The 26563-nt window shown below is 47.3% G+C and overlaps 2 protein-coding genes across 2 annotated transcripts; one reads left to right on the top strand and one right to left on the bottom strand.

Moving 5' to 3' along the window:
• Positions 1-1268: 1268 nt before the first annotated feature.
• TBL3 (transducin beta like 3) lies at positions 1269-11945 on the top strand. Its single transcript, XM_080386542.1, has 22 exons — positions 1269-1368; positions 1470-1521; positions 1610-1702; positions 1992-2039; positions 2336-2477; positions 2989-3073; positions 3569-3736; positions 4060-4135; positions 4577-4673; positions 5097-5293; positions 5654-5795; positions 6277-6335; positions 6872-6975; positions 7649-7799; positions 7946-8176; positions 8941-9011; positions 9417-9573; positions 9993-10051; positions 10583-10686; positions 10925-10996; positions 11389-11547; positions 11707-11945. The coding sequence occupies exons 1-22, from the start codon at positions 1331-1333 to the stop codon at positions 11817-11819; spliced, it is 2418 nt and encodes an 805-aa protein (XP_080242668.1). The 5' UTR covers positions 1269-1330; the 3' UTR covers positions 11820-11945.
• A 103-nt stretch (positions 11946-12048) lies between these two features.
• On the bottom strand, positions 12049-23757 carry NOXO1 (NADPH oxidase organizer 1). Its single transcript, XM_080386562.1, has 8 exons — positions 17137-23757; positions 16590-16670; positions 16407-16482; positions 15757-15937; positions 15301-15494; positions 14897-15010; positions 14491-14608; positions 12049-14224 (listed from the first exon to the last, which is right to left on the bottom strand). Exons 1-8 carry the CDS (start codon positions 17200-17202, stop codon positions 13570-13572), a joined length of 1485 nt encoding a protein of 494 aa, XP_080242688.1. The 5' UTR covers positions 17203-23757; the 3' UTR covers positions 12049-13569.
• Positions 23758-26563: the final 2806 nt, after the last annotated feature.

The raw sequence follows: 26563 nt of genomic DNA, 5'->3' as shown, positions 1-26563 counted from the left end.
TAGGTGTGCGGCGCTGGGCTTACTCTTGAGGGTGGGCATGTGGTCTCCTGCTTTCTGCAGTCCTTAAGCTTTTAAAAACAAAAATAACCCCGTTAAGTTTTTGCGTTGTCTGAGGTGGTGTTGCTTTGGTGTGGGGGAGGGCCTGGTTTAGCGGTCTGGGGAGGTGTTCCGTGGGACGTTAGCTGTAGGCGCAGTCGAAAATCACTCGAGGTCTCTTGTGGCCCCTGGTGAGATAACTGTGCCGACAGTATAGGGAACATTAAGCTTATTCCCCACAGTACCTTGTGGGGAGTGAAACCCATGTTCCTATAACTCCTGTGCTGAGCAGGTATTAGGAGTAGGGTGTACTTAAGTGATGGCTGTCCCCTGGAGACTCCTGCCCTCCAGCAGCCGGTGTTGAGCGTGGGCCTGGCTTGCCCGAGTGCGAGCTGGCAGCCTGTGGTAGATGGCCTTGTCTTACACCTTTGTAATGATTCTTTCATTTTTGCTTGTGAAGGTCAGCTGTACAGAGCAATGGGGATGTTACAAGGGACCTCGGACAACAGTGCACCCAAGGATGTAATTCTTGCAACTGTGACTGGCACATCCTGAAGGATGGCAGGTAAACCAGCAGGAACCAGTCGAAGCCAAGGTGAGGAACTTGAGAAACTCTGGAAATGGAGCGATTGAGCCAAGACGAGACCACGTGTAGAAGACTCAAGAGTGCATGGAAAGGATACTAAGAGATCTCTTCAACAACCACTAGGGACCGCCAGAGACTACTGAAGACCCCCATGGGATCCCTTGGAGACCTAGGCTGCATGTGTATTGACACTGTAAATATAACCATTAATTCCAGGAAATGGAATGAATATGTAATCACTGTGGGAAATTTAATGTGTTACCTGACAGGCTGATAAAAAATTTTGCCTGATGTGGCATGCATGCTGGGTGGAGTGATCTCTGTGCATCTAGTGCTGCAATAAGAGCATTCCTGCTTCCTAATGCATCTGTGCTAAGGTTTATTCCTGACTTTGGTGGTAGGGATGTGGCAATAACTGCGTGTTCACAGCTGGAACACTTTGAAATTATTCAGTTCTGTATCCTTACATGCAATAAAAGATCACTTGCTTGAAAGTTGGTTTGTCAAGTCTATTTGTTGTGCCTGTGGTCTGAAAACCCCGCTCGCCCAGTGGCTGGGGCCGGGAAGCCGTGTTCCTGAGGCGGGAAGGGGATGCTGTGCTGGAGCGCCTGTCACGCGGGTACCCGCCCGCACCAAAGATGGCGTCGCCGCCGGCGTGGGGCAGACGTCACTAGACTGCGCCGGAAGTGGCCGGCACGCGGAGCCGGCATGGAGGCTGCCGCCAGCCCCGTGCGCTTCAAGAGCAAGTGAGGGGCGGCGGGGGGCTGGGGGGCCGGGGCTCTCCCGCGGGCGGGCCGCCGCCGTTCGGTTTAACCGCCGCTCTGCCCTGTGTCTCTTTCCCTTCCAGCTACGCCGTGTGCCGGAGAATCGAGCCTTTCTACAAGGGGGGCCGAGTGCAGGTGAGACCCGGCTCTGCCGCCCGGCCCGGCCCGGTTGGACAGTACCCCGGCTCGGTAACGCTCCCCTTTTCCTTTCCCTTTTCCCCAGATAAGCCGAGATGGAAAATTTATGTTTTGCCCCTGCGGGACCAAGCTGAACGTCATCGATGTGGACACAGGAGCTCTCCACAGCCTCCAGCAGGTGAGGAGGCCTGGCCTCTGCTGGGTGGTGGTGAACCGCTGCGGGTTTCCAAGGGCTCCTGGGGTGTTCCTGCTGTCGCTGGCTGTTGATCTAAAGCTCCCAAGAGTGAGAAGCAGAGGGGAGGGTGAGAATGCTTCTAAACACAGGCAGGCATTGGTCGTGTTGTCCCCAAGCACAGCTGGGAAGCTGCTGGTTGTGCTTAGCATCAGCAGAAGCATGTAGAGAAGGGTGCTCTGAGCACGCAGTGCCTATGGTGTAACTGTGGGGGTTTTACCTTTCATTTTTCTAGGATGACGAGGAAGATATCAGTTCGTTTGTTCTTAGCCCTGATGATGAGGTATGTGTTTGCTTTGTGGTCTTCTGCACTGCTGTGTCAGGCTCCTAGATAAAGCCAGTGAACACCAAAGGCAGCTCTGCCTGGAGGCACCTTGTGTTCCCAGAGAACTCTGCCAAGTCTTCTCAGGCTTCCATCTGTCTCTCCTTCTGGGTTCACCTCGGACAGAGGAATGCTGAGAGACTCAGCTTCACAAGTGTCATAGCAAGTGGCATTCTGTGCTCTGTGTGTGGGCACTGAAAGAAATTTAAATCAAATTAGTACTTAATCATGCTTTCCTTCACCTTGCTTTTGCGTAGAGCCTCGTGACAGGGAGCCGAGCCCTGTTGCTGAAGCAGTGGAACTGGCGAGAGAACAAGTGTGTCCGCACATGGAAAGCCGTGCACATAGCGCCAGTTGCTAGCATGGCCTTTGACTCTACTTCAACATTGTTAGCCACAGGTACGGCCCCATGTCACTGGCACATGGTGGGAGTGATAATGGCCCTTCTGCTTCTGAGTAATTTGGCTCAGCTGGACACTGAAGTAGTGATGTTCTGAATTCAGCTGTAATCAGAAGAGGTTTTACTTAGAAATGACATCTTGACCAACAACAAGGGGTTCTTTCGATGTTCTCTCTGAAATATACTTAGTAAAATGCTGACAAATGTCTGGCATCTATAGGACAGTGCAGTATAGTTGTCCTGGTGTGGGACAAGGACTCGTGGAGATGGAGGAGGTCAGCCATGGCCTATAACTTAATTCTATTTCAGGTTTGAGTGTGAGTAGTCAGATTTTGCCCAGCTCTCTGAAAGCTTAGGGTGTTCCATGGACTTCTCTTGGTGTGGGTGGTGGTTGCTGGATTCATTTTTCTTTCTGCTGCCTTTGCAACCCATGAAATGTTAAACTTGCTGATACGCTGGACCTCCTGCATCTCCTCTGTAGTTCATTCTTACGTGCCTTTCTTTTCCCAGGTGGCTGTGACAGCACCATTAAGATCTGGGATATGATCAAACAGTACTGCACACACAACCTAAAAGGATCTTCAGGAGTTGTACAGTAAGGACGAGCCATATTTGTCGGTTGCTGGCATTAGTGTGGTGCTTGGATGCTGGGATTGATGTGAAATATCTTGAGTTAATGGAATATAAAGGCCCATTCTGAGTGGGTTCTGAGCTCTTCTGCTCCATGATTTTTGAGATGTCTAGTGAAGGAGCAGAGTTGTGACTGACTAGCCCAGAGAGGAAAAAGTTTGGTCAAGAAATCTGTTGGAATCTAAATGGAATATCTGTGCTTGATAACTGATGTATTTCAAGAACCTGGCAAGAATGGCAAAGATCAATTGTAAATTTTGCTGGTGGGTGGCAGAGTCATGAAGCCCTACAAAGAAAGTCCTCTTACAAATTCATGTCGATTGATCTGTCAGACTCTTTGTGTAGAATGTATATTTGTTTAAATGTTGGGCTAATGCCAGCATGCATTAAACATATAGTTTAATAAGCATAAACAGATAGTTTACTCCTGTCCTGCTCAAGTGCATTTCCTTCTGTCCAGCCTTGTTGAGTTCCACCCTGATGTCTCCCGTCTGCAACTCTTCTCCTCCTCAATCGACTACAAAATCCGCATCTGGGACCTGAAATCCAGCAAGTGCGTTGCTACGCTGGACGGCCACTTCAGTGCCGTCACCTCGCTGGCGTTTGCAGATGGAAATACACTCGTCAGGTAAAACCTTGCAGAGGCTTAGCCTTTCTCTCCTGCCAGAGACTGGGTGTTTCGATAGGCTCTGGCAAGGTTCTCCAGTGAGGAGGAGGACTGCTACAGGTGTTTGTTCTCTGCTTGACCATGCAAGTGTGTAACTGAGGCTGTCGGCACCTGTGTTTTGGGCAATGTACTGTGCTGCCGCATGAAAGGCTGGTGCTTTCTTTCACATGGGCCTCTTCAGAGAGGGGGTGAACTCCCACAACTCCAGATTTGCACTTACAGCTCGAGTTCTCAGAGCCCAAATTGAATGGATTTAGCACTGAAACTGATCTTTTAACTTGCAGTTCTGGCCGTGATAAAGTCTGCATGGTGTGGGACCTGAAAACTAGAGAAAGCAAACGAACTGTCCCTGTCTATGAGGTAAAATTGCATTTCATTTATTCCTTTGAGATCCTTTGTAGTTTCTAGGTCATGGTCCTACGATACCTCTGCCTCTTTAGGTTCCTGTGTACTGTGAAATCAGGTTTCTCTCCCTTGTACTTTCCAGAGGCCTTAAAACTCTGTGCCTAAAGCTGTTTATTTTCTTTTCCTCCTTGCTGGTGTGGTTCTGCCTGGGAAGTTTGAGGAAATAGTGCCACCACTGCTGTCTCCACTGTCTCCCCAGTGCTGGAGGAGGAAGGAAGGATGGTCATGTAAAAACATTGTATCTGCCTGCCTGTCTTCAGCAGCCACGTGGTCTGGGGCAGTGGAGTGTGGTGTGCCCACGCCTGTTGGCACTAGCGGGCTGTTGCACAGCTCTGGTTGCTGAAATGGGATGCTGGTCCCATGCGCTCAGCTGGTGTTTGGCCAACTCTCTTGCAGAGCGTGGAAGCTGCCGTCTTTTTACCTGAAAAGGGAGATTTCTCTCAACTGGGTGTGAAGAAACAAGGGTTGCATTTTGTCACAGCTGGCAGCAAAGGTGAGTGTCCTGGCATGTCACTGCCAGATCTGGAGGCTGAGGAAGGACAGTATTTAAGGCACTGCACTGCCATTATTCCCGGGATGTGCATTCTGTGTGTGGTGGAAGCCTTGGGATGAACGAAGGGCTGGAGAGCAGAGCCTTCTGAGTTCCTCTAACAGTAGTGGATGAGCAGGACTGATCAGGCATGCTGTGAACCTTTTAACTATATATGTTCTCAAACTGCAATAAAGTTTGATTTGGATTGAATAAGGAAAACTATATGGCCCTTCATGCCACTGTCACTGAATCTCTTTGAAGTCCTGCCTCAAAGCTGTGTAGCTTTTTCCAGTAGGCGAGGCCAGGGTTTGTTCTATATTTCTTGGACAATCGCTGTCTAAACCAGTGGCTTTGACAGATAATTTATTTCATCATTTTTGTTAGGCATCCTGAAAGTCTGGGAAGTTGCCACAGCTGCATGCGTGTATACCCAGCCTGTGCCCTTTGAATTGAAGGAGGAGGCGAGCGAGCGCAGTGTCACCCAGTGCATGCTTGTGCCTGCGAGGAATGAGATTGTCACAGTGTCCGTGGAACACAACATTGTTTTATATGATGCTCAAACTCTTCAGCTCAGGAAGCAGGTAACAACCCTCAGCCTCCCTCTTCCTTTATCCATACTTTATGATCACCTCTGCTTCTGGTGGAAGCTTTGTCCAGGGGTGCCCTTGTCTGCTGCCTGTTCTTGAGTTGTTGGGTACAAGCCAGAAAGCCAAGTTCACTGGTGGAGTTATTTGGAGGAATATTGCACAAATGTAGGAAAAAGCAAGCAGAACAGGCCTAGCCAGAAATCCTTCCTGTGCTCCAGCTTGTGTGTAAAAAAATATATTTGTACACGCAGTGTTAAATGAAAAGGCACAGTAATGCAGTCTCAGTGAGCATGGCGCCATTCAGTGCTTCTCTAACCAGCTGACTTTTCCCTGTTAAACTCTTTATGTCCTCAGCTTGCAGGTTACAACGATGAGGTTCTGGATGTGAAGTTCCTTGGGCCCACTGATTCTCACATTGTTGTGGCTACCAACAGCCCTCAGCTGAAAGTGTTTGAACTGGCAACATCGCACTGCCAGATCCTCTATGGCCACACAGGTGTGTGGTCAGCTTTAATGTGGGTGTATGGGGGATGTGCAAGTATTTCTTTATCCAGCTTCTCTCACAACTCTTATGTGGAGACTGGAGTCCTTAAGTTCTCTCTGGAACAGCATCACAACGGGTTTGGGAGTTGTCTGGAGAAAGGATTTACCGTGCGGTCCTGGTTTTGCAAACACTAGTTTTCTTTCTCCGGGCTTGTCAGTTCGGACCTTTTCACTAGCAGCAAGATCGATATTGGAGCTAGAGATGTAGATACATGAGTGTGAGCGCTCTGAATGCAGTTTAGTGGCTGCAGGTGACAGGTTCGCATTGATGCCATAAGCAGCAGGTCACTTCGTAGTGAGTGTGGATGTGTTGTGTCCCGAGTGTCCCCCACCTGTCTCCCAGTCTGTGAGCGGTGGACTCATTAATTGATGCATTTCTGCTATCCGGTGTCAGTGTTACTCTGCATCCAGCTGTATTTTCTTCTTCTGTTTAGAAACAATTCTTGCTTTGGATGTCTTCAGAAAAGGCCTGATGTTCGTCAGCTGTGCTAAGGTGTGTTAGTTTTCCTCATTTAATGAAACTTTTCATTTCTAGTGAACTTTATGGGCAGAGTCGTATTCCTTTTTGGCAATCCAGAAAGGGCTTTTGTTTGGATGGAATTCCTGTCTGCTATAACCCCCAAATAAAAGGTTCTTCCACTATCCCTTTTTAATGTTGTCCCTGGGGAAATGCAGTTGATTGTATTTTATTAGTCTGAAGGGAGATGCCTTGTTCTCCAAGTATGTTGGTCTTGCATTAGAGTTCAGAGGTGTCATTAGTGTGAGACTAATGGGGAGCCATGCATAAGAACCATGATGGAAGAAAAGGTGCTAACTGCCCTGATACAGCCAGAAATAAACCTCCATGCTGGAATTCCAGACTGCAGCGCATCATGCTTGGTGGTGTCTGCCCTCACCCACTCTGACGAGTGCAGGCAGAGGTTCAGGCTTGAACATAAGTGAATAGTCAGGCTCACAGGTGTGCTTAATGCATGGGGAACTGATCACTTGTCAAAAAAGCACAGTGGTTTCTGTCCTCTCCCATTACAGGACAAAAGCCTTCGAGTCTGGCGGATGAACAAAGATGGAAGGGTGACCTGTATAGCCCAAGGACTGGGTCATGCACATGGGGTAGCTGCTGTCTCTTGCTCGAGGTAATAAAAATTGGACAAGGGTTTCCCTTTGCAAGCATGAGGCATGGCTGCTGTGCTGATCCTCGGGATGAATGTTTTGGTGGATGCCTGCCTCTGAGCTGTGCTGTTTCTCATTCCTGGTCCCAGCTTGTCATGGTGCTCTGAGTGTCAAGGAAGGGTAATTAAAAAAATTTTTTTTGGATGTATCCGTCTGTGCATAAGTTGTGAAGTTTGCATTTCTTTTTTAGTCTAACTCCTGTTTGCCTTAAAGAGCAGCAGCTGGGTAAGTTGCCAGATAAAGCTTGAGTGATTGGGAGAGGAGGGTTGGGAAGTGAAGGGAACGTATCTATGAAGGTGTTTCCTTGAATAGCCTGTCTGTTTGTCAGCTCTTCTCCTTCCTTTGTGCTGCCTAACAGTCTGTAAGCCCAGCTTCCCTGCTCAAGAGCTGCAGCATAGCTTGTCTGTAAATGAAGAGAGCTAACTGCTCTTGCCTAATGTCTGAATTGCTGGAGGCTATGCCAGGGACCTAAGTAAAATGAAAGACAGTTTAAAAAATGTTAAAGCGCTCTGTTTCACATCCCAGCAGAGTGACTGAATGTGTGTAAATCCCAGCAGGGGAGGAGAAGGCCATATTTTTTCTGTGCAGGGGAAGCCACTTTTGCTTCTTTACACTTAGCATCTTTATTCCTTTCAGACTGAAAGAAAACTTCATAGTAACCAGCAGCCAGGACTGCACAATCAAGATCTGGAATATCCCAGAATCCCTCACTTCCAAAGCAAAAGCAGCCTTGATCTCCAGTCCAGAAATCCTTCATGCAAAAGTGACTGAGAGGGGTCATGACAAGGTAAAGCTCCCCCTGACGTTAGAACATGCTTTTAAATACTTAAAACTTTCTTTCCTTGTGTTGCACCCTACATTTATCACCTGTCTGACAGCTGGAGCAAAGGCTTAAATGGCTTTGTACTCTCTCTACTTGCGTGACTTCTCCAGGACATAAACAGTGTGGCGGTTTCTCCAAACGACAAGCTGATTGCCACAGGCTCGCAGGATCGGCTGGCCAAGCTGTGGTCCTGTTCTGATTGCTCTTTGCTGGGTGTCTTCACTGGACATAAGCGTGGAATCTGGTGTGTGCAGTTCTCTCCAATGGATCAGATTTTGGCCACCTCTTCGGCAGATGGGACCCTGAAGCTCTGGGGAATCTTGGACTTCAGCTGCCTGAAGGTAATGAGAACTCAGAGTGCCCCTTGCTCTAGGCAACCCTTGCATGCTACAGGGATTGGTAAAAACTTCTTCAAAAAGGTACGTGCTTGTTAGTGCAGCTGACATGCAGCAATGTGGCCATACTGGAAGGAAGAGCTATGCAGCTCTAGCTGCCTTCTCCAGGATCTTGGTTCTGAGCTGCATGCAAAGCTCCGTGACAAGAGCTTCTGCCTCGTGCTTTCTTTTCTAACTAACCAGTGAGCAACATGGTTGATCAGAGGGGAAAAGCACATTGATGCTATTGAAAGAAAGCTGGCTTTGCCTGACACAGCTGTGGCCGTGAAGCAAACCCACACAAGTTTAAATTTTAGACTCATTCTTCATAGAAAAGCTCTCTTTCCAGCCCAGCAGTGTCTCACTAAGACCCTGAGAGGGCAGTTGCTAACTCTGCCGCATTCTGCCCAGCAGTGGTACCTCACTGACTGCTCCATGCAGCGACAGGGCAATCAGCCCTCTGGGGAGACAGCCCGTGGAGTTGGCCTCACAATTCAGACCATTTGCCCAACAAGTTTAAGCAAGCAGGTTGTTTGCAAAAATGGTATGAGGACAAGTAATTTCCTACTTTTCCCTTTTACTTTCTGCAGTGAAAGTCCCAAGGATAGAGGCTGCTTTTTGGAATGTACTTATTAGGGCTTTAGAAGTAAATATTATCCTCCTGAAAGAGGACTCTCTCAAAAGGCCTGGCAACAGCTCTGACACTTTCTAGCTTCCTTTCTGTTTTCCAGACCTTTGAGGGTCACGATGCCTCTGTACTGAAGATCATTTTTGTAAGCCGAGGAACACAACTGCTCAGCAGGTAAGTGCCACACCAGGAGTGTAGGGGAAGATGCAGAACTAATCAGAAGGAAAATCTCTTAGCTGATATCCACAGCAAGAGGAAAGAGTTATACAATGGATTTAGTTTTGGAAAGACTGATAGGAAGATGGCACATTTATGCCAAGCTTTCTGCAGGAGCTAACCTGTCTCCCTCTTCTCCAGTTGTGCAGGGCGTTCTTGTTAGCTGCAGTGATGTGGCTGCCTTGGTGACATACACTGTAGTTGGGCAGAGCTAAGGGTGCATCTCACACTTGACATTTTTGGTTAATTCTGCTCCTGTTTGAAAGGAATGGGACAAGTTTAGCTGATATTTGAGGTGGGGGACAGAGTGAGAATGGATCTATCCAGTGATTCTTTTTGTTGTGTTTCTTTCTCTTTCAAAAGTGGTTCTGATGGTCTCTTAAAACTCTGGACAATTAAAACCAATGAGTGTGTGAAAACGTTAGACGGTCATGAAGATAAAATCTGGGGTCTTCACTCTAACAAACAAGACGATATGGTCGTGACAGCATCCAGTGACTCCTGCATCACGCTGTGGAAGGTACGGTACAGGTCTTTCTGTGTTTCCTCTCTGTGTTAGTAATCAGAATGCAGCTGGATAGCTCAGGGTCCCAATGGTTTGTTCCTCACTATTCCAGCATGACATGTGCTCTCCTCATTTTCTGCACTTTGAAATCAAGTCAGTAAGGTATATCTTGGGGTTTGGGGGGCTTTTGGGCCATACTGTATGTTCCCAGTTGATGTTGTAAAAAGAAGAGCCAATGGACCTTAGCAGCCTGCCCAGTGCTGGTGTTCTAAAAGTGGTTTGGAGGGAAGTTGTGAGCTGCTGGATTTCACACTTAAATTACTTGACCTAGAGATCTTGCTGCAGAAATTGGTTTCCTAATCACTTGATGGCTAAATAAAAATTCATCTGTATTACAGCAAGATTTGACAAAGCTGTATCCTGTTTTTTTATAGGACGTCACTGAAATTGAAGAGAAAGAAGCGCAAGCTAAACAGGAGGAGCAGATTATGAAGTAAGTTGGTCTCGTGCAATAATAAGCTGCGAAAGGCCAGCTCTGTCGAGTGAAACTGGCCACGCCTGGAGCCATCCAGCTCCATCTAATCTGAATGTTACATCATTTAGCTATTTAGAGGCTGTCAAGGCACAGTAGTCTCTTCTACTTCGTAGTTTATCTTTAGCTCCTGCAAAGCCTTGCTTGCTGTCAGCTTGACAATTGATTAGTTTCATGTTTATGCACTGTTAAGAAAGCAAAGTCAAACATCCCAAACCTACTTTCACTTTTTCCCACTTCACCCAGCACTAAATAGTTCAGGGAGCCCCTGAACGTGCCAGGGTGATTATCTGCACAATGAGGGCACTGAGGCATTCATCGGCAAACAGTATTAACTTCTTGGCCTTAAACCTCTGCACACTATTTTTGCCAAATCTGCTGCTTTCTGTGTAGCGTTTTTTAACACCAAGCAAATATTTTTCTCTCTCTGTATAGTGTTTTTTTTCACCAAACAAATGTTTGTCTCACTCTTGACCCTGACTTGTTTTCCAGAGAGCAAGAGCTTTCCAACCTGCTTCATGAGAAAAGATACCTCAAAGCTTTAGGGTTGGCCATCTCTCTGGATCGTCCGCACACGGTGTTGATGGTGGTCAAAGGTGAGTCCACCTGGTGCCCTGAAGGCATTTTTCTGCCCTCTCTGCTTTCCAGAACATCTCTCACAGGTTGACGGAGACTACAAAGCCTAATTGTCTGAAAGCCTCCATTTTCTCTTTCTCAAATGACTCCCTTTTTCCTAAGTGAAATCACTGCAGACAACAAGTGGTCTCCCTGCTCTTGGCCCATGGGTGCACGGGCAGGACTCTTGCATGGACTGTTCGTTTCTCTTTTCTGCAGCCATCCTCAAGGAAACTGATGGGAAGAAGCACTTGGAAGAGAACATCATTCGGCTCCGGAAGGATCAGAAAGGTTTGTTACAACACTGTTTAAGTGCTAAAACCTTCCAGGTCAGGGACTTGTCCTTGTTTTCTTAACTGAAACTGAAAGGAGAATCTCCTTAGACTCAGCATTTACCACTGTGCTGCCACCGCCCTGGAGCAGGACTGCTGCCTGGGGCCAGCTGCTTTGTTGCAGTGCTACACCAGCAGCTGCTGGGAGCTGGTGTAAGTGGCTTTGCCCTCGTTGGGGTGTCCCTGTGAGGGCTCCAGGAGCAGTTGTGTGCAGTTGTCCTGCCCCTCCAGGCTCAGCATCACCGTGTATGGGAGCTGCCCCATGCTGCAGGACAGCAGAGATGCTTTCCAACGTGGCGTCTCTGTGCGCCCGCGGCGCAGCCAGCCCATACAGATCCCCTTCCTCCCTAGAGGCGGTATTAACATTCTTGGTGACGTGGAACACGAACTCTCGAAACTGCCACGAGGCCCAAGCTGTCATTGAAACCCTCCTGAAGCACGAAGCACCAGACAGCCTGCTGCAGTACTCGGGCATTAAATCTGCTGTGGAGGCCCTGCTGCCTTACACCGGTGAGTCAGGCTGCAGGGACAGGCGGTGAGCCTGAGGTCTCCCCCTGTGCTGTGTATGTTCCCTGTTTGCTTGGGTCTGAAGAGAGGAGAGATTTTTGTGCCCCGTTTTGGTGAGCTTTCTCTCCTGTGACGCTAATCATTGCGTTGCTCTCGTTTCAGAGCGCCATTTTCAGAGGCTGAGCCGACTGCTACAGGCTTCCATGTTCATTGATTTCATGTGGCAAAACATGAGGCTGGCCGATGCAGCCCAGCAGGAAGACAGGACTTTGTGACCCTCCTCCCACCAGTTGCTTTTTCCAGAGGGGAGAGTCTGAACTGCTTTCCCACCAGGTATGGCAACTGGACTATTTTTCCTTTATTTTATAATAAAATCTTTAAAGTTTTGATTTCTAAACCAAGTCCAGCATTCAGTCTCCTTGGGGCTAAACAAGAGGGAAGGGCTGTTTCTTTGGCCAAGCTGTGGTTTCCCTTTGTGTATTTTCACACCCTGAATTTTCAGGCCCAGTCACTTGAACAGCTCTTAGTCTGGAGAAGAGGCAGAACCTGGCTCTGAATGAGCAGTTGGGCTTTACTGGGGGATTTAAAGACTTTACGGAGCTGGGAGACACTACAGGCAACGTCACATCCCAGAGCCCAGTGGGGCAGTGTGTATGGATCAGTGTTGTGTCGTTGAATGTTTTCTTTGCTTGGCCGAAATGCAGCCTGGACCAAGGTAGGTCTCTCCCCTCTGCCCACCCCAAATGTTGACACCTGGGAGGGAGATAAGCACCTTTTTAATTCCCCAGCTAGCAAATTTTTAAAGTATAAAAACCCAAGCAGTCTTCACAGATATATTTATGTGTATTTTGTTTCAGAGACAAAAACATATAAAATTTGTAATGAGAAACACTTCACAAGTTGGTTAAACTGCTTGTTTCAAAAGAAAGATAAACCAACAGATACCTGGAAGAATAACTAAAATTGAATGTAGCGATCTATGTAAGTGTCTTAGGTTTTCCTGTAACTGTTTTTCTAACTCAATTCTAACAAATGAGTTTAGGATGAGAACTGCTGTGAGTTTCAGTAACTATTAGACCCCCTTGAAAGAGGAATGTTTTAGTCATAAAAATGAGCTCTGGCCCCACTACTCAGTTGGGAAACAAGCTTCATGTGAGTCTGTTTTGCTTCTGTGCCTGCACAGCCATGGCTGCAGGGAAGGCTCAGAGATTGAGGTTCCTAGCCGCCAACAGGATTTTTTGTTCTCACAGCCATTCAGCAGATCTAGCCAATTCATATATTTGATGGCCAGTTCTCCACTGCCAAGCTGATCTAGCCTTTAAAAAAACCCCAACCTAATAAAAAACAACAACCCCCATGCCAGAAAACACCAAAAACCAGAAGAGTTTAAAAAATACATATAAAAAACCAGAAGAGTTTAAAAAATACGTATAAAATGAGAAGTTCAGATAAGTGACATTCACACGGCTGCTTCATCCCATCCCTACCCCCTAGCAATAATTGTAGCTCCATGGGTGACTCTTAAGTCAGTGACTGTGTCTGGTTTCCCCGCCTGCTCCCTGGGGCAGCAGTGGCACTCCGCCAGCTTGCCCTGGTGGGGGGAATAACACAAGAATGATTATGAAATTTTCACATAAACACTGCAGGATAAACACCTGCCTGAGGGAGAATTAACTGAATTCAAAGTGACCTCAAACTTACACAGGATCTGCCCGATGTGCAGCTGACGTGACTGCCCTGATAGGTTAAACCACTAAATCCTCTCCTGCTAAGGTCAGTACAGCCCCTCCTGGCTCCCCGGCCTCCCCGTGCAAGCTGCAGCAGGAATCGGTGTTACCCAGGGAGGCAGCATCTGCATGCATGTTCCTTGGGATTTAGCAGTGTCCTTGGAAAGTGACGGTCCCAAACCCTGACACCCCCTGTGCCACTACCCACGGCTCCTGCGGGACTTTGGTGAGGGGGGTGCCTGGCTATGGGTTGAGGTGTTTGGCCAGGGCTGGGTCCATGCCCCCGCCCAGGGGGGCACTAGTGCACATTTGGGAGAGCGAGCAGCGCCTGGAGAGCTGGCCGGGAAGCCGATTGCTGCACAGCTCGCTTCGTGACTGTGCTGCACTTCTGGAGGATCTCATGAGCTGAGGGGCGCACAGGCACCTTGGGGACACAAGCAGCCAAGTCTGGGTCAGTGAGGGAGTAACTTAGATCAGCTGCAGATGACTCCACAAAGCCAGAATCATTCCTGTCCTTGTGAGTGAGGTGTGGAGACTTGCTGCTGTGCGTAGCCAAGGCATGCCCCAGGGGAGAGTTCCTGGCCTGCTCGACTTCGGGCAGAGATCTCGACAAGTCAGGCTTCCAGCTCAGCTGGCCGTTGTGCTCGCTGCTGCTCCCCGAGCTGAGGGACGAGCTGTCTGACTCCAGGTCCGGGGTGGAGCTGGCCCTGGGCAGAGACCTTGATCTGCCTCTCACAGAGCTCGCGTCCCCCTCAGTCTGGTCAAGGGAAGAGCAAGCCTGCACCCTGCACCAGCCCGCAGCCTCACCCCGGGGCTGGGGAGCAATCAAGGAAGAGCAGAGGTTGGGTGTGGAGATGTTGAGCCCACAGTTTATGATCGTCTGGAGCTTGTGGTGAGGATTCTTGTAGGGCTGGAGGCACATGGAGGGCATGTAGCCAGTACGGCCATTGTATCTGAGGGGGGAAAGGATGAAAAGCAACACTGAAAAGAGCCCTTCTCCCAGCTCAGACCAAGGAGAGGGAGCAGAGCACCCAGGGGAAGCAGGTGAGGACTCAGCCCAGCACTGTACATGGGGCATAAGGAAGGGGAAGCCATCCGTAACCGAGCAGTCAGCTCTGATTGCTCCTCCGCACCCTGCTCAGGGAGGAGCAGGCAAGAAGCACCTGCAGCCCATAACGTGCTCCCTCAGGGAATAAGAGCTTCAGAAAAGCCTCCTTACCGGATCAGCCACCAGCCATCGTCAGATTTCCTGACCACCTCCACGATGACGCCGTTGTTCAGTGAGAGCTCATCTGCCTTCTGAGACTCATAGGCCCGCACAACAAAGTACAGGCTGGCTGCAGAGGGAAGAGGGAGGTTGGTTTTGCCTTGTGGAGAAAATGCCTCCATCCCTGTGCCAGACCAGCTCACCAGCCCTGGCGAGCAAGCAAGAGCGGCAGGGGGAGTGTCCCTGTGAGTGACTGATTTGCTCAGAGACCCACAGCTGGTGACAAAGCTGATCACAAGTCAGAGCACCAGGGATCCAGGCAGGGACTCCAAGCAATGGTTAAAGTGGTGGGGTTTTGCAGAATTCATTTTTTGAAGGAGGAACATGGAGTGTCCCAGGGAGCCAGAAGCAGACTTACCCTCTTCGTTTGAGCTCAAGGTGTTCTGGATGTCCTTGTGGACGTCAATCTCTTCTAGGTACGGGGCTGGAAACCAGGCTATCTGCTTGTCTGCATTTTCCACCAGCCACCATCCTGCAGCAAACAAAAGAAAGAAAAAGTTTTTAACAGCCTGCAAGTAGATGACCATAATCCCTGGGTTGGGGCTGCTCTGCCACAAGAGGCAGGAGGGACATTCTGCAGAGCAGCTCGGTGCCCCCCTGATGCCGTGCTGAAACTTTGTTCTTCCTGTGTAAATCCAGGTAAGCACATCACACGTGCAAGCACACACCCGCACCCGTGATGCTACTAACTCGGTGTTTGCCAAGCTTTGAATCAATCTACGCTATCCATCCCTGAAACTGAAGAACCCCTATCAAACATACCAGTCATGTCCTTGATTAACACTTCAACAATCTCCTTCTTAGCGACTTTGAAAGTCTTGTTCTTTGTGTCTTTGGTTTCAAAGGTTTCTATGCATCTGTAGCTCTGGGATGCCTGGGGATGTGTAATAGAGGAGAGCTGCTGCCGTGGCTGGCTTTTCTTTTCCCCTCCAATTTCCGATGGCATGATCACAACACTGAAAAGTAAAGTTTAATATCTGTTTACTGAAAACTCACATGGAAGGCTGAGTTTAGTATTAATTTTGGTAAAATTGTCTATGCAGTAAGGTAAGAAAAGCTTAGGCATCAGAAACAACATGAAGATGCATTAAAGCATTCTGTAGAATTTCCCTGCTCCGCTGCCCTGCTATGTAACTTGTTCCTCTTCTACCCGTGTTCTAGAACATTTCTGTTTCATGAAGACATATACAAACAAAAAATACAAATATGATTTCATACCTGTTTTCAGGAAAGGAGGGATCTAGGTCTTGGGTCTGTGCCTTGAAAAACTGAGTCACATCTTCACCCTGGGAGATTTTAGCATCCATTTTCAGCAGTTCCTGGGAGTAAGTTTCTAGCAGTTTCAGTATCTCTAGGCACCTGTTCAGCTTCCCGCTCTTCCTCTGCTTCACATTTGCATCTTTAAAATAACCAGAGCAAAGCTAGACAACAACAGATCTGGATGCCTTGAGAGCAGCATCTTTTGCTGGGTCACAGGGGTGCCCTCACCTACTATCCCTCCCCACCCAAGCCCAAACTGTAAGAAGCCGAGACAGCAGCTGTCATTGCCTCCCTATCATTTTTAATAGCTCCTGATAAAATTTTTTTAATACCTAAAATTTATCTTTGCTCACATGTAAATGTTACAAGGAGTTCTGGGCCAATATTTAAAGTGGAATATTAATTAAATGATTAAAAAGAAGTCTGGGTTATTTTAAGTCTGTAATAGACCCAAGCATGTTGATGTAACCCAGCAATACCATGCCATGAGCTGTTAATCTGTTCCAGAGGAAGGTCAGACTTGGAAACTGAAGTCTATGACATCACTTACAACTGTTCCTGACAACTGTGTCATGTTTGTTGGTCCATCAGAGATTTATTCTCCTTACCTTTAAACCTGGGTATTGTTCGGTCAGATCTCCTGAGGGAGCCGCTCTCGATGGGGAATTTTCTCTTCAGCTCTTTCTGAAAGTGAGGAGAGAATAGTAGTGCCTTGCAGCCCTGACACACGGCTGCGCTCCTTCCCCCCTCCCCAGAACAGGAATCCTATTTTCAGGGAGATATTTGCTTACATGGAATCTCTTAAAGTCTTCAAATGTCCGGTAGATAAGAATGTTGTTCTGATCTGACCAAGACACAAACATCATGTAGTTCTGGAAAAATAAAAGAGAAAAGAAACACATTTTTTTAATCACATTGTTCAATATTGGATGCTTTCAAGCAATCAGCATTTGCCAGGACCTGTGGTTTAGTTCCGGCTTCAGGCTGCAAGACCGTCACATTAAAAAATTAAATTCAACATTAGACCTCCAAAAATATTTCCTTAATTTTAGGGGCCCCAAATGGATAATCATTGTTGAAACCAGAAGAATTTGATTACACTGTGAACAGAAAGACAGCAGAATCCAAGATAACCATTTTCTTAGGATATTAAGCCTATTAAAAAACAAGTCCGAGAGATCCCTGTCCTAGATCACAAGGTTCTAATCCCAGCACTGCGGGGAAATGAGCAAACATGTCCCTGTAAGAGTAACTCAAAGAGCCCTCTAGTTTCCCAATTTGTAAATAATATTTAAGAAGGGGGGAAAAAAAAGCCTAACAAAAAAACCATTGAAGTACCTTCTGCTTTCTGCATTGCATCAAGCCTACAGCCTTCACGTCCACTGGGTACCTGCTGCAGCTCATCTTCCCCAAGCCTGCTTCTTCCTCCTCAGGGCAGCTGGAGACTGAGCAGAGATGCAGCTCCAGACACAAGTCCCATGGTTAAATACACTGGAGTGAGAGGCAGGGCACAAGTGTTCCTGCACTGCACTTCCTCCTCCGCCTAGTAACGCCGGCAGAAATTCCATAATTTGGCAAACTACCACGTGCCTTTTACCTGCCCCTCTGCTTTTAACATGCAAATATTCCCCAGTGCAGATGGTGGGGCATAGTTCAAAGAGTCAAGGAGGAGAAGCATCTTATCACATCCTTACTAGAATAACACCAACAAGCGAGCCTGGCCCTGCGGCTGGGTCCGTTTATCATCCCTATCAGGGTTGTCACTCGGACAGCAGCATCTGCTGTGAACTGAAGTACATTTCTGGGGATGGACATGTTGTCTTTACAGCTATATTGCACAGATGTGCCCATCGGAGTTGCCTGTGGCTTGGGCTGTGCTCACACCAGTCCCAAAAACTAATTAAGAACATGGCTTTTGTAAAGCACAAATCAGGCACAACTTGATGTTGTGTGTTTGTTAGCTAGTTACTAGTGTGTGCTAGCTGTTGCAAATCTCTTTTCTTTACTGCTTTGTCCCATCTGCTAATTCATTTAAAATTCATTTTAAATGGATTTCTGGTAACTGTATCGATATTTGCACACTCTCCGAAATTAGTGGGAGATGCTGATGCCAATATTGCCAGAGCAAAGAATGAAAAAACACATCCCTGGGGTGTAACTGAAAAAGTCCCGAAGCTTCTCAGGTGTAAATACATGATGAAGACTCAGCTCCAGGTGCCCTGTGCTCTGTTCTGCGTCAAGCCAGGTGCCACCTAGGGCAACCAACAGCTCTTCCCATGGCACAGCTCCCACTGCCCAGAGGCACTGCAAGACCTGTAATTACAGCCCTGGAAACCCTGTCCTTTCACCGAACTGCTGCCTTTAGCATGCCTCAGGTTATGACTTGGCTGATAGGCATCCGTGTGATCAAACCGCCTTCTCCATCCTCCCTCCCCTTCTTCTTTGATGAAGCCTAAATTAAGTCATTATCATTATTGGAGCCCAAATTGAGAGGCTCAGCCCTGCCTTCCCTTTCATTTTCCAGTTACACCTGGTGTCTCAAAACCCTCAGCAACAGATGCAGATGATTTTTCATCTTCCTAAAAAACCTCCAGGATCTGAATAGGAAGCCAAACAAGATCCCTTCTGTGTGGCCAGAAAATACAAGTAAGGCCTTGGTTTGCGTTTCACAAGCACGTGAGGCTGCTCCTGTGCAGCAGGATGGCAGTTTCTGGGGGAAAAGGAAGTGGTTTCATAGCACTTTGATCTACTGCTGCTGGACACCCGTCCTCCTTTAAGAATGGAATATTACAGAAAGCACCTCAGTCCTGTGCATGCATTTGGTGGGAAAACCCCTTTGATGGCATCTCCAGGGCACTTCCTGGCTCAGGAAGCCAGGCAGGAGCTGCCCTGAGGACAGGTGATGCAAAGCAGCTCGCTGCCCTCAACAGCCCCAGAGTCAGACGCTCTGCCCCTCTGTTCACAAAGGGTCCAGCAAAGGCACGTGCTGTTAAAATCTACCTCACTCAAAAGGTAAGGTTTTCATGGAGATAAAGGAAATCACTTCAACCAGCGAGTTTATTCTTTACGATCGTGCTTATCTAGAAACTACCGGTCTCTCAGGTGGCAGAACCCTTTGCCGAGTCTCTGTCATCATACCCATGCTGACAGGTTTCTTGGCAGCCAAATTGCGGCCAAGCTTGCCTTTACATAGCTCTTTAATGTGGCTCAGAAATAATTGGAACCAAAGCTCTCAACAAAGCATCTTTGATTGGTGCCCTGTCTCAGAGCAAACACAAAACACAATGTATTTCCAAGAGCATAAAGGTTTAAACATATTTACCCTGAATGGGAAAAGCCAAAGACAATGAAGACCTTAGAGGAGCTGCATTCTGTGCACAGGAGCCAGCCAGGGAGGTTCAGACAGCACATTGCTCCGTGTCAGCGGGTGTCAGTGAAGGCAAAAAGAGTAGAAGACAGCCTTGGTTTTGGCAAGTGCTAGTTCCAAAGGCTTTGCCTTACTTTGCCATTCTCAGGGAATTCAGGCAGAAGGGGGGCATGGAAGACATATAGTTAGATGTTACAACAGGAAGGTGAAACTACATGGAGGTTTGCAAGTCACCTGAGGCTGAAAAGTCAGTTTTCTGGGGGAGACTGGTTGGTGACGGGGATCTCAGATAACGTGAAGCATGAGCAAAACTGTTCAGAACTTGGTAATTAGCTATTGAGGAAGTGGTATTGCAGAAGTGAAGGTCGTTGCAATGCAGAACAGAGGTACAGAGGAGGAGAACGGACAGGCACTACTCAGCAATGACAATACTTCTGGTGTCATGCCGGGGAGCTCAGCTCAAGGCTCTGCAGTTACGGTAAAAGTATTGTTGCCTTGTTGTCAAGTCCGATGTCAAGAAACTGGTCAGGAGGCTTATGTAATGAGTCACGTCATATTAAAGTGACGCTATCTGTGAAACTGAAGGAAGGGCCATGCCAAATTGACTCTCGCTCAGCACAAGTGCTCCTCAACAGCATTAATGCACCTCCTGGCAAAATCCTGGCAGGGCAGGGCCATTTCTGTTGGGAGGGATGCATAACTCATTAGAAGAGGCCATTAATTTGATTTCTTTGCCGGGTACATTTGAGCACACATATAAAACCCCAAACCATAATTTTCCTGAGAGTCAAATTTGCTTTGTGTCTTCTACTACTTCCATATCATCCTGTCATACATTGGTACCTCCTTATGTGTAATTATTAACTGAAAGGTAGGAGTGGTCTACCTGGAAAAAGTAGAACTAACAAATATTGCCGGGCACTGCTATTCTATCATCAGTATTTATGTACATAGTTTCTGAGGACAGCAATTACTTTTTTCTTCAGTCGTTTTACAAGGTACAAAAAAGATCATAAATTAACAGGTAATATATAGAAGCGAACTCTACAGCTTTGACAAGACTGAGGAAACACAAGGTACAAGTTTTCTCCAAAATAACTGCAGTCGTTTTGCAGCCAGCTTCAAGAAAGCCACACACACCTCATGAAGGTGAGGCTCTGCCTCCTGCTACTCGAGGAACATCACTACTGCCATAAACAGCTGCTCTGGAAATGTGAAATACTGTTTGTGTCACAGACAATGACTAAGGGGTAGTCAACGGGAGTCACACCAGAGTCCCTGCCCCAAAAAGCCCACAGCCTAAAGGACAGGGTAGGTCATGCAGTGGCTTCAGGGAGTCTCTGGGCTGTCCCCTCTGTTATTTCCATTCCAAGACCAGCTTCCCTCCATCACAGTGTATAAAATCTCCATGACAAATAAACACTGAGGGTCTGGGTTTCTTTCCATTTCAGTATGGATCCATAAAAACTTAATCCAGTGTGTTTAACCAAAGTATGGCAGCCTAGGTGGGACAAGTGCCTGGACCAATCCTTCCCTGCGTCCAACAAGAGCCAGAAGAAGAGTGAGTGTGCAGATGCTTGGGGGTAGCCAAAGACATCTCTTCGCCAGCTGCACCACAGCCATTTTCCAAGAGTAAGAAGTAATGGCCTTGTCACAAATGCCCACACGTGAAAAAGAGGGGGAGCCGTGTTATGAACATCCTTTACTGCATACAGAAGTCAGGCCTGGGCTGGTTAGTGACCTGTACATCTCATGGCTGAAGATGTGTCACATTCTAAATCAGGCATTTCCCTTCCTATGTCCAGAACAAGAGGGACGCTAGAGGTTAGACTCACTGACCTCTCGCAAACTCACCAGGGAAAGGCAAAGAGAGAAAACGTCCTCAAACTACCCTTGAGATACTACGACTGCAAGAGATATGGAAAGGAGCCGTGGGCACAGGCAAGGGGGGCCCTCACTTGGAATGATGCCGGTAAGAGTTTCATCTCTTCCCACCATCACTGTCAGGATCAAAACCTGCCCTTTACTGTTCTTGAAGGTCACCTGCGATAACACATGACCTATCAGCACCTTTAATGAAAAGCCCAGCTGCTAAAAGCTGATTTTTTAAGAGTACAAAGAGGTTTTGGACTTCCAATAAAGAGAGAAACAGAACCTTATTTGAAAAAAAACTATCACATCAGACACTGGAGTTGACAAAAATACCCTTCACATCATAAACAAAGGAAGCAGTTGAACTTTCACACAGGCTGGGATGAGACAGTTTGCAATATTTAATCCAGAAGAAGGAATTTCATTTCCTCCTAATTCCAGCAGCTGCTGCAGGCACTAAAGCATTTTTCAGTAGCCAGTGGAATCCAATTCAGAAATACTTTGAACATATGCAGCAGTGCAGCCCTTCTCCACCCCCCAAAGCAGTGGCGTTGCACAACCTTCAGAAGATGCATGTCCATCTTCAATGCAGGGGCTTCACTAACTCCTTATAGGAAGATTTACTTCACAATAGTTAGGACTCAAGCGTGAAGAGCTGTGGTAACTGGCATTGTATGTACAATAACGGGAGCCGGACAGTAGGTGTGTGCACTGGGGCAGCGTGCAGGACCTGCCTTTCGAGGCCGTGAACTTGCAGTGCACACACAGCACTGAGAATGCATTTTGCAATACCTGTGAGCCGAGTTTTCACTTGGATCACAGTGAATTGCTGCAGCTTATAACAGTTTTCTCCTGCTACGGAGACCGAAGATCCATTACAGCTGAGTGTGTTTCTCTGTTCCCCACCAGCTCAGGCTGGTAAGGCAGCGTTTGCTGGAAGAAAGAAAAACTACTTTTGCACTGCTGCTACTTGAGCTGTCTCAGAAACAGTCTCAGCCAGCAAGGCCTCCTATGGCAGTGCTGGGAAAAGACAGTGCTCGTTTTCTACAAGCCCTCCAGGTTTTCCACCAGGCAACTGCACACGATCACCGTGGCTTCATGAGTCAGCACATGGAGAGGGGCTTGTAACCATCCCCTTGGCCATCTTCCTTCTCCTCTCTGCTCCATGCCTGTCTCTGCTTTCCTCTGCCACCCTCTCATTTCAGCATCAGTCCCACTCCTTTTAATCTGCAATCTTTTGTGAGGGACTCATGCCTGTGGCATCCCTGGTTACTGCCCCCATGCAAGAGACCAAGTCTCAGGACACGGTGGTGCCTGCTGGGTCACTGACAAGGTGGCCACAGCCAAACAGCTGATATAAAATTGCAGCACCACATCAAACTCTTTGAAACCTCACACCGGCCAGCTGAGAGGGGTGAAAGCAAAAGAGCAGATCTTCCTTGAAATGCCCTTGGGATCCAGCCACCAAGCCCAGGGAGAAAGCTGCCTTTCACAGGAGACTTGCCTGCCATCTGAGGCATGCTGGATGGGCCCCTGTTTACCAAGAACATGTTACAGTTATTTCATAGCTCCTTTGTAAAAGTGGCATGTTTTTCTAAGGTTGTGCCAAGGACAGAAACATGATTCAAAACATAAAGTTCCAGGAAGGATGAAATGTTACTTAAGCTGCTGCAAGCGTAAGTTTACTGATCATTTGCTACAGTAAAATAGCCAAAAAAAAGTGTTTGATGGGTGTGTTGAGTGGTAAAGGTCAAGTAGTGTGTGTACATGCTGGGACCCGGCTAAGGGATGTGAAGGGAGATGGAAGGCAGGGTTGAGTTTCCAAGGGGTTTCAAGCCTCAAGGAGGCTGTGCCTCTGCAGTGCACAGCCTGTCCCGCACTCTCCAAAATCCATCAGGGGAAAATCCTAGCAACACAACCTGTACAGCCAATGGCAAGCAAAACCAATATTGATGAACACATAGAAATAATGTTTTCACTTGGGCAAAAGCTATTCTTACTTCATGCTAAATACAGTAAAGTCTGATCAGAGACAAGACTGTTGTATTCCTCACAAATTACTCCGAGAAATGCTCAACCTATTTTTACCCTTTCCTCATTCCCCACTGCCATTGATAAGCAGAATATGCAAAGTGCTTTATCTCTCCTGGGGTTTTCACCAGCGCTGGTCGCTCAAGTTAGAAGTTCACCTTTCTTTCAGATCAAAGGCCAGCTTTCACATTCCTTGGCCCCTTCAGAAAACAGGGAAAACAATATTTACTCTTCACTCAAAAGTCTGGAGGGGAGAAGAGTAATGTGGAAGGAGAACTGTTGTTTCATTAATGTTTAATCCTTAACGATTCAACACATTCTCATAGCAATTGTTATCTGAGAAAAATATCTTCCTCCACCGCTGGTTGAGACTTAATATTGTCCATTTACTTTGACCTACTTCTAGAAAAAGGAAGCACGCCAAAATCAGGGAGAGCTGCATAAAGATGAGGAAAAAAACAGAAACCACCACGTGTACCTGTCCCGTATGGGACAAGTGATTTTAATAGCACAGCTCTCACAACAACATGGTCATTAATTTTCAGGATACAAAAATGGGAGTCTCTGATAAGGAAGGACCCTCAAAATCCACTTTGCAAACAGCATGCTACAACATTTTTTTAATAAACTGCAAAGAGCATCTTTTTACTAAAACAAAGGGTGCTCTCACTGTGCAGTCAGTTCTGCTGCAGCAGAACTTGGTCACACCGGAGACCACTCTGAACTCTCCTGGCCATCACAGAAAGCAGTTGGGCCAGTCTCCTTTTGTGAAGTCAAGAGGAATGGGAGCTGCCTGCTGAAGATTTTGTTTTATTTTTCAAAAGAACAGAAGGAAACCCCCAGTTTTGCTGTGTTTGTGCTCAGAATGCATTAACATTAACATGGATGCTCAGAGAGAGTCTGGGATGTAGCAGACAGACTGGAGCATGACAAGCATCAGACGACTGCTTGTATCAACTTGTAGAAAATAATTTAGTTTCCTCTCTATCCCTGCCATTGCAATATAAACACCACTACTTCTGAATTCCCATTGTAATCAGAGGAGGATCTACACATAAAAATGTCACAAACTTTAAAATAACATACTGCAGTCTCTGGGGATAGACCTTGGTATATAGATAGACCTTGGTATATATATTGGTATATACTCTCTGGGTGTAGGCTGCCTTGGTATACTGTCTGAAGGGTCTTAACCCTCAGACTGTTTTGAACACATTTTAATAGTTTTGGATGGATCTGAACTGAAATTGGTGTCTCACCCACTCACTGGAAGTGAAACATGTCAGCATGGCAGCAGGCTCCTTCCTGATAACTGGGAGATAAATTCATGCCTGGGGAAACTTTGCACGCAATGCATTTCATGTATACATGCAAAACCATTCAATATGATTCACTTCCCTGGAAGTACACATTATCTTTTTCTGCTGCTATTTCCTAGTTGACTTTAATTTCACAAACAACTGAGTGACTAATTCCTGATGTAACTGGTTGACACTTCAGGCCACATCCTAATCTGCAAATACAAATCAGCTTCCTGTTGGTGTATTCCCCTGGAGAGGGCAACACATACATTCAACTGGAACTATCTGCAAAACCATCACAAAAAACATGGTAAGGGTTGTATATCTGTAGTATAATAATTTATATAAAATATACCTAAGAGGTATAGGGTAAAATTTTCTAAAGAACTTTAATTAATGAAAAGTCAGTGGTGTTTAGGTTCCCAAATGAAGCAGAAGGCTCTGAGAATATTACTCCTTGTTCTCTAGTCCAAATCTAACTTTTTTATTGCAGTAATGGTGAGAAATGCATACCAGCAGGCAGTGTGGGCTCACTGGCTCTGCAGGCTGCTACACTTCCACACAACTCCCTCACATCCTAGAAAGAGTTATCTTTGAAAATTAGCAGCCTTTCCATAGATATAATCATACTTATACATAAATGAGCATCCTGCTGTAACTTGGGGGTCACACTGCTGGGAAAAAAGCTGCGTGAAGCCTCCTTGGGGTTTCCTGTCCTTGGGGACACCCCTCCTTGAGGTCACCCCTCCTTTGCTCAAGAGCTGCATTTAAGCTCAGGCCTCGGTCCTTGCCTGAAGCCCACTGTGGGTATGTTTGTGCCACGCATTTTGCCTATCCTGACTCAGCTTCCTGGGCATGGTGCAGCAGGGTATAGACCTTGGCATGTATATATAAATATATATATAGCTCGCTCTACTCAAAGGGGCGGGGGTTGTCTGGCCCCAGCTGCTTCCCTCACGCTAAAGAGCAAGCAGAGGGACGCATATCTGGCCTCAAATATGGGTCATATCCCGTTGCCAGCCTGTTTCTTTTTCCTTCCCATCCACTGTCAGCTGCCATTTCCCAAACTTTTGTTTAGCAAGTGCCAAAGATAACAGCAGAACATCAAACAGCAGTCTTCCTCTGAGAAAGGCAAACACACCCTTTTAATTTTCTCAAGCGCAGGTTTTACTAATACTTCCTGGTAATTACCATCATTGCCGTCCTGCGCAGTACCCTATTCTAGTCACAGATTAAGCAGCTGTTAGGAAAAGGCACCTATTCAGTAGACTTCAGTGAGCCCAGTCTTGCAGATGTAAGTAATTGAAAAAAAGGTGCTTTGTTGGCAGCGTCCACACCCAGGATCACTGCAAGGTGCCACTGCCAGCAGGTGCCTGGAGGACATACCAAGGAAGCCTGGACTAGGCATCACGGGATGGAGCTGTGCTTTGCTCCCTGCCCCCAGGAAGCAGCCACTCTTAGGAGGGGTCTTTGTTAGGAGCTTGTTTGGTAACAGGCTCTAGCACACTGCCAGCTCCTCCACCACAGTGCCGGGACCAGAGGGCCAGGTGGGAGCATGCAGCACGGCGGCCTGCCAGGGCTCATCACAGCTCCTTCAGCCCTGGAGCTCCATCCCCACCGAGCTCAGTGTTGCCCACCCACGCTGCAGCTCCTCTGCCTGCTCCGAGCGCCCTCGGGCAGAGGGCAGCGGCGGTGCAAGGACCCGCGGGGATGCTCCAGCATCACACAGTTGTGGTGAGGGACATGCAGCTGAACACCAGCACCCATTGGGACCCTCCACGGGGCATCCACCAGCTCCGGCTGGGATTTAACAGAAAGGTTGTCCAAGGGTGAGCAGGAAGGAGGGCTACTGTGTCCTTCCTCTGCTCTGCACTATGTTCCTTCCTTCGTATGGAATTAATTAGGCTCTGCACTTGGATTCAATTAGACACAGTAAAGTGGATTTCCTTGCTTTGATTTGAATCTGAGCATCTCCATTTTTTTACCTTTGAAACAAGATGATGCTGGCCATGGGGGCAAATAGAGAAAACTGAATGCACCTTTTCCTAAAAAGCCAGCTCTGCTCTTAGAGCTGACCAGAAAAGGGGCAGGGGGAGCAACAATGACCACAAATCCCTCTGTAAGCAACAGCTTCTTTCCAGGTTCTGACCTCTTTTTTCTTTTAAGCAACAATAAAACATGCTTGTATTTTAAC

This window comes from Falco punctatus (genome assembly GCF_963210335.1).
Source record: "Falco punctatus genome assembly, chromosome: 4".
Taxonomy (NCBI): domain Eukaryota; kingdom Metazoa; phylum Chordata; class Aves; order Falconiformes; family Falconidae; genus Falco; species Falco punctatus.
The sequence above is the reverse complement of the archived record's forward strand: the minus strand, read 5'-3'. Positions and strand labels throughout refer to the sequence as shown.